At 43.1% G+C, this 7,927-nt stretch overlaps 1 protein-coding gene across 1 annotated transcript; it reads right to left on the reverse strand.

The window, feature by feature from the left end:
* Positions 1-3,008: 3,008 nt before the first annotated feature.
* Positions 3,009-7,927, reverse strand: LOC125772224 (zinc finger protein GLI2). Its single transcript, XM_049443690.1, has 3 exons — positions 6,602-7,927; positions 4,780-5,053; positions 3,009-4,690 (listed from the first exon to the last, which is right to left on the reverse strand). Exons 1-3 carry the CDS (start codon positions 7,249-7,251, stop codon positions 4,046-4,048), a joined length of 1,569 nt encoding a protein of 522 aa, XP_049299647.1. The 5' UTR covers positions 7,252-7,927; the 3' UTR covers positions 3,009-4,045.

Here is a 7,927-nt window from a genome sequence, read left to right on the forward strand (position 1 = left end):
TCTCGGTTGCACAATGTTTCGTTACGTTAAACAAACCAAGTGAAGTATGGCGTGAGCGCAATATCAACACACCAGGCACCATTGACTGGGAATGCAAATATTGGATCGGGTGCAGCACAAAATGTTAAATCAAACTTTGCTTCTCGCTCATCCGAATCCTTTCGCCCACCGCCATTGTGGACGTTTGTCTGTGTGCGTCCTATATCGTTGGCTCGATTTCCCCTTGGTAACATGTATTCCTTTCACGGGGGTTTTATTTTCAAAATTGGTCCTGAATTTGGATGTTTGCTTTGGTAACGTTTTTTTTTATTGATGCTTTTATTTCACTCCAATCACGAAGCAGACGGACGCAGACATACCCCTTAAATCCTTCAATAGAACGCATCTAGCTATAGGCCATCATGCATTTGGGGGTGCGATACAGATGTGTTTGGCTTTTTTTTGGTTTTATTTCATGCGAACCAACACTGGCCATAAAGGCAATTAAAAACCTGTTGAAGTTTAATCAAGCGCCCAACGGTCGCTTACGGGTTGGTCGTTGGTCGGACGTTGATTTAATTTTTATTTCATAAACATGACTTCATCAGAACGCAATATTTAATGGTCCGCTCCGGGGTTGATCGGAGACTTTTGATCAAGACAAATCGATTCAATCGAAACTTCTCTCCGTATCAACCACCATTCGTGCATGGATTTATGAGAAATAAATAGAGTGTTTGTAGGAAAAAGGCAGTGAAACGATGGACAGTGATAACTTGGAAAACTTCATTCATTCATCTATTCAAAATAGAATATTATTTATGATTTTAAATGAAAAGATAAATAAAATGATGGATTTGTGTGCATAATTCCTCCATTTTTTTTCGTAAAAGTAATTTTCAATTCAAAACTAAATTTTAATGTGAAAGAAACAAAACTCAAAAAGGTTTCTCGTCCCTGTAACACGCTTAAAGCAATCTTTCTAACGGATGAACTAAACATTGCCTAACTTTAGGCGCCTTTCGTTATTGGAGCTTTGAAAAGGTTCCATGGTCTTATGGCTAGGTTTTCGTTCTTACTATATTTTTTTGTTGATCAAATCATTATTTAGTATCGTGACTGATTGACTTTTTGGTAATAAAGCTTAATACTTAATGACTTAAAAATAAATTACTCAAGGAAACCCCAAATAAACTTTTGTTGAAAATTTTGCAAAATAATACCTTTTTTGCTGATCATTCCAATCTTACAAATGAATAAAAACATTTCAAAAAAACGAACCATTTCGTATCGTATTACATGTGCATAAATTCCAAAGAACATTCGTATGTACGTTTCTAACCGATTTGCATTAAATAACGCCACTAGTAACACACATCGTTCAAATTAACGATTTCCGCTGGTTGGACAAACACTAGCACAACAACACGAAACAGCAGGTGTTGCAGCGAGAGTTGATAGCCGTATCAACGACTGCTCATAACTTTCCGAACTATCACTTCCGCGCACAAGAAGGTTTTTGCTTTCGGGCCAGCATAACGCATGTTAATTGAATAATACTAACGAAGCGGCCAGCTTTATCACACCGCCGGTATTTAATTATTTCAGCGACATGAGAAGTGGTCCCGCTGTGGGAACCTCGTGCATGGATGCACGCTCAGGCAAGTTGCATTTAAACAGTCTTTCTTTGGTGCCCGTTGTCACCAAGTCATACAAACCGGTGCGAGACAGTTTGCAAACAAACTTTGAGAAAATACTTAAACCACGGTTAAACATGAACCATCCGAAAGTGTTCTCGACGATTGTGCTTTCCGTGTTGTTTCTGTGGCAACATACTGTTCATGGTGCGCCGGAAGAAACAGAGCAATTGGCAGCGAATGATAGTGAGCTGGATGCACGTGCAGGACCGTTTGATATTCGACCTACGCTTCCAACGACAACTAGCAGTGCAAAGCCAACATCCTCGGAACCTCAGCCACTTGGTGGAGCAGCCGGTCTACTGGGTGGAGGTGGTCTACCGGAGCTGGGATCCGGTGCGCAACAATCTGGCGGATCAGCAACGCCTCAAGCCTCACTGATTTTGGGTGCTTTTCAAGCCATCATTACACCCTTCAATCCTGGCATGCTTGGTACAGTCGTAGGAGCACTGGGTGGTGGTGGTGGCGGTGGAAATGGTGACCCTCCCAGTCTACCTTCCTTTCCCATTGGATCGAAACCTCAACCATAGTCAGCTAAACATGTCAATAAAGATGTTTTAACAAATGCTTGTTGCGTTTATTAGGTTTATCACTCGCGTCTAGCGTGTGTTTGCAAAAAAAAAAAGAAAAACACTCTCCTCGAGACTGATGCATGCGAAAAACAATATTTTGGGAACATGTTTGTTTACCGTGCTCGGGATCAATTTAACCCTGGTTGTCTAATTATATTTAGCCTGTTTTTAAAATACAACATCAGGCTGTTTGTGCCTTACGGGAACTTATCTGATGGCAGATGGAGGCGCATGAACATGCATAGGGGCTTACCCTCAGGTCAAAAGTGAAACCAATGAGGAGCGTTTGATTAAACCGTGGTTTGAACTGTTGGGAGCTGTTTGTTTATTTGTTTACCTTTTTATGTTGTCTTTTTTTAAACCTCAGCCGATGCAGCAGAAAGTGGCAAAATTTAAAACTCCACTTAAACTTGTTTGTTTAATTTTAATGCAAATAAAAATCATGAGATTAATGGTTTGTTTACGGAAGGTTAATGAAATCAATAAAAGAAAACAAAAACTAACAAAATACATAAAACAAAAAATAGAAATTAAAATAAATAATTGCTTTATAAATTAGTAAATAACAATGTATAACTTAAAGAAGCAATCCGGAGTTATATGCAAACACATAAAACACATAATATTCATAAAATTGTCATCAATTTTTGTTGGTGTTATAAAAAAAAGAATTAACAAAACCAACCACTAATGCTTCGCAATAATGCAATAAAACGGTACAAATATTTTCTCACTCAAACAATGATTTCGACACGAACGCTTTACACCAGTACCATTTCCTTTACACGTTCGTGTATTTCTTTATTACCATTACGCCACATATTTGCAAAACATGATTTGTAACAAGTAAGTGTTGGTTTGTTTTTCTGTTTTAGTTAATAGAAAATTGAGTTTCAATACACACCACAGAGTTTTGTTTTGTTCTATAATTGTACTTCCACTTGCCGTTCTCATTCGCACGCTCATGCCTACCCCTTTCTACTGCACTTTCGTTTTCCATTTGTCATACACACCATTTGTAGTTTCTTTTCTTCTCAATTCGACACATTTTCTGTTCGCTTTTCCACATTCTAATGTGGGCTTCCGCTCTTCCACTAGTGTAGCACACCTTCTTAGATCTTAAGCTAACTCTATTATTCGCTTCCATTTGTTCATTTCCTTATCATTTTCTTCTTCTCTGTGACACTTAACAAACCTTGAAGGTCTTCCATTCCCTTCCATTTCTAGCTATTTCTTGGCTTGCATTTTACCCAAAACAAGATGACTATCTTGCGATACGGGAGAAACGATTAATTCCATTCCCTAGCTCACATCAAAATCACAACACCTCTTTCCCTCTTTCTACCTTTTGCTATACTTTGCACCATATTTTGTTTGTTGGTAGCTGCGCATAAAGTTTAAAACATTAGCAGCATAATAGTAGTTCGATCGTATCGTTAAGTTAAAGATATGTTGCGCTTGCAAGCGCATCGTAACGCACCGTAATAAAGATAATCTTGCGTTATAGATATATTGCATGTGTATGTGTAAAATATTAAAGTAATAATAATAAAAAAAAGTTGTTTCACTTACAGACTACAAAATCCATCAGTTGCGTTGCAGAACACAGTTTAAAACGTTTGTTTCAAGGAAACAGGAAAATCAAAAAGGAAGGTAGGAAGGGAAGTTGGATACGGGGGGGTAGGGAAAAGGGATGGGAATATACGCTGGTTTGCTTGTTTGGTTTGGTTTTTTGGGGGGGGGGTAATTGTGATTAGCGAAATAAACACACACAAAAAAAAACCTTCGTGCATACTTTCATCGGTGATGTATAGTGAGATCGAGCGGACCGTCCACGTCCATCTTGAGCATACGGGGCACCTTCAGATGCCCGGTTTGCTCATCCACGGTTCTGTACAATTCGTCATCTTCAACCGGGACCGTTCCCTTGCCATCCCACGGTTCTGGGTCGGGTTCCAACATGGCACCGCCGGTTCGTGGCTCCTCCGTCGCATCCAGCACGTGTCGATCGTTCGGTTGTGTCACGTGCCAATAGTTTGCACCGTGCGGACTATTTAGCGACTCATGGCATCCGGGATGTTCACAGGATCCCACCCGATGATACGAATACTCCGGATAGAGCCGTGCCTCCTCATCGCAACGGACCACATCGATTAGCGTTCCGTTGTCCTCGGAATCGTAGTCCGGATACGAACCAGCCGCATCCGAATGGGTACTATCCTGCGAAAAGCTTTCGTACTCCATGCAGTACACATCCGGCAACAGCGGTGAATGGTTCGAGCCGCTGGTGTGCTTGAACGTTTTCACGTGCTTGCGTAACGAGGAGGGATCGGTGTAACGCTTGTTACAACCCACCACCTTACACACGTACGGTTTGTCGTTCGAGTGTGTTCGCGTATGCTTAAACCGATCCGACGAGTTCGAGTAAGCTTTGTTGCATCCCTAGAATAGTTGGGGGAAAAATGGAGTTGCCATTAGTCACCAAAAAACCAAATGCCAAGCCAACAAATGGACAGTTTCATCCAACTTACCTCCACCGGGCAAACGTACGGCTTTTCACCGGAGTGCGAGCGCAGATGGATCTTTAGATTTTCCGCACGTGAAAAACATTTGCCACATTTGCCGCACTGGTGCGGTTTCTCCTTGGTGTGTGTGCGCACGTGTACCAGCATCTTGTAGCGCGCGTTAAAACCACGGTCCTGGCGCAGGCAGCGCTCCCAGCGGCAGTAATACAAACCATCCAGCCCAATGACGGCGTGCTTCTGTGTAACGTGACTTGCTAAATCCTCCAGCTTGAAGAACACACTGGAAGGGAAGGGAAATGGGTGGAAGGGTCAGTCAGTGGCACGATCAACACCCGAAGGGCGGTAAAATAGGGAAAAAACACGTCACGTAGACCGTGGTACGGACCGATAAGATATCGACCATCTATCGGCATTTGTTCGGTGAGGCTCTCCTCGTACGACCGATGCGTCCCACTTTTCCGTGATGCGATCATTATCTTCCCGACTAAGGGTGCGAGGGCTTGGTTGGTTAGTAATCTAGCAAAAAAGGGCTTTGCCTATACCCGGGGGACCCCCTCGCGTATCGGTCTTCTTGATCATCACCAATACCGGAAATAGACTCTCTCTCTCCCACGTGTTTGCCCAAAATGAAATGATTGTCCTCAAACAAAAAAAAAACATACGATGGTGGAAATTATTTCAATGTTGCGAAACCATTCTTATCACCCAGTATTTGTGTGTGTGACGGTAGCCCTCTTCGCATGCTTCTGAAGCAATCACAGAATCACTCAAAATAGCCACCACCATACGTCACGAGTTAGACACAGCTAGTGAGGTTGGGATTCCGGGATTGGTGAAATGGTTGTATTAACACATTTATCAGTTACGGCCACGGCTGATGGCATTCGCATCCAAAGTGCTTCTTTGGGATGTAATCCCACACGCACACACGTATTAGGTGGCTTGTTGATAAGCCCTTTTCGAAGATTTTCAAAAGAAGCATCCATTTTCGTTCGGACTAATTTGAATGAATTGTAAATGATTTTAAGTTGAAGAAATTGTTCAATAACCACCTTCAAATTTCTGTTAAACAACACAATTTAATTGTAAAACTGTCTTAAATCGATATCTGGAAGATCACTACTACTGGCAAGTAAGCGATCTGTTGTCTACTTCTGCTAGAAGAGAAACCTTCATAATGTCCGTAAAGTGTTCGCTAGTGCTAACTGACATGTGCACACGGTACACCAGAAAACGTGCGACCGATGGGCCACAGAACGACCGGAGTCTGCAAAGGGAAGGTAGTCTGTTTGCTTTGCATGGTGGATAAGCGACGGCTGCTTCCACGGATCCATCTCGCAAGTTATATCTCGAGACAATCATATGATCCACGATGGGCAAGGGAAAGATAACGAACCAGCTAGTTTTGTTCTCCTCTTTTTGTTATATCACAAAACAAAATAAAATGCTTAAATTACAGGGTGTTTACTCGCCATGTAGCAATATTAATATTTATTTCCAACAAAGAGAAATTTCGCTTAAACTTTGAATGTTGTTAAAAAAATCATTAACTCAATTTCAAAACTCGTTAAGGTCCATCAAACCTTTTGTAAAATATTATTAACATCTTGTTTTAGTGTCATCTGAAGTCCTGGTTGGACATCTCTACATCAGTACATCTTTTCGTCTTAAAATTACTAAAAGATATTCAAGCGCCCTCTATCTGTCAGTTGCAGTTACTATTCCAACCACTACAGAGACACGGCTAAACATTTTTTTCTTTTTATCCCCCTTTCTTCTTACACAACGAAACGATTCAACTTGAAATAAAAGCAAAATGTCCGCTTACCAGTAACAGTTTTCCCAGCGGCAGATAAACTCCTCGACCGTTTCCGGTTCGGACGGTGAACTGGTATCGGTTTCCCGCTGCATCGGAACCACCTGCTGATTTTGCACCTTCATGATGACGGAATTGCGCTGTGTGGTGTTGGTGCCGGTGTTGGAACCGAGTGCCAAATCACCCAACGTCGAGAGTCCGTATCGTCCGGTACCGGTGGGACTCGGTGTACGATCGCGCAGTGGTGGTGTGTGCGGTGGTGACAGTGGTCCAGCCGACAGTTGATCCTTTCCGGGCATGGACGTAGTGGCGGTACCGTTCTGGACGCTGCCAGATGTGCGCCCATTCATGTAAAAGTATAGTGGGGAAGCCGACGATGAGGAGGGTGATGAGGCGGCCGAAGATGCCGGTGATCGGAGTCGGATCGGATCGGTGGGTACCGGGACACCGGCGGCGGCAGCAACTGCTGCCACTGTGGCGGCGGCCATCGAACTTGGTGGCGATTGCATCGGAAGGATGAAGTCGTACGGGTGATGGTACGGTGGCGTAATCGGATGGTAACCACTGCCTAGCCGCTCATTCTGCACCGGTGGCGACGATTGGTAGTAGTAGAAGGGCTGCAGACCCATCCTGTACGGAATGGTTTCTTTGTTGATCAGCATACTTCTCGCGATATGAGTTTTTTTTTCTTCTTCGTAGTTGTTACTTATGTGCCTTTATGTCATTTAAGGGGTTTAGTTCTTTGGTTAAGTGAGCACAGTCGGCACTGTCGCACTGTCACTTGTAGCTTATCTTAACGTGTTAATTACTACTCATTCCGCTCAGCAAAAGTTGTAGCTTATTTGCATACATGCACACACAGACACACGAATACCTCACTGGCGTGTTATTATAGGGCCACTGCGTTTCATAAGGACTCACGCATACACGCTTAGCACGCTTCAAGAATAATCCGTACTTCTTCGCTAAGATCACACACTAGCAAGATCGCATCTTTGTTAAAATCTTTTCTCTCTCTCCTCACAAACACGTTTGCTATCTTTCTCTCTCTCACACACACACACTCTCGTTCTTACGGTTTGCTGTAACTTTCCTTCGACTTAATGCTAACAAAGCTCACACACATAAACATGGACGGATGAGCAGGAACTGAGCCGTCGGATGGCGCAATCCGATCCTGGAACCCTGGCGCGGATCGTCACTTATTATCAACCTGCACTTCAACCACGCGCGACCTTTTTTGCGAACCTGCGCGCGGCCGTGGTCCGAGCGGTGCGAGTTCGAGATGCTGACTAAATGCCCCCCACCTAACCGGAACACATTTTAACGCGACTCAAA

Source organism: Anopheles funestus, chromosome 3RL, assembly GCF_943734845.2.
Source record: "Anopheles funestus chromosome 3RL, idAnoFuneDA-416_04, whole genome shotgun sequence".
NCBI classification, from domain to species: Eukaryota; Metazoa; Arthropoda; class Insecta; order Diptera; family Culicidae; genus Anopheles; species Anopheles funestus.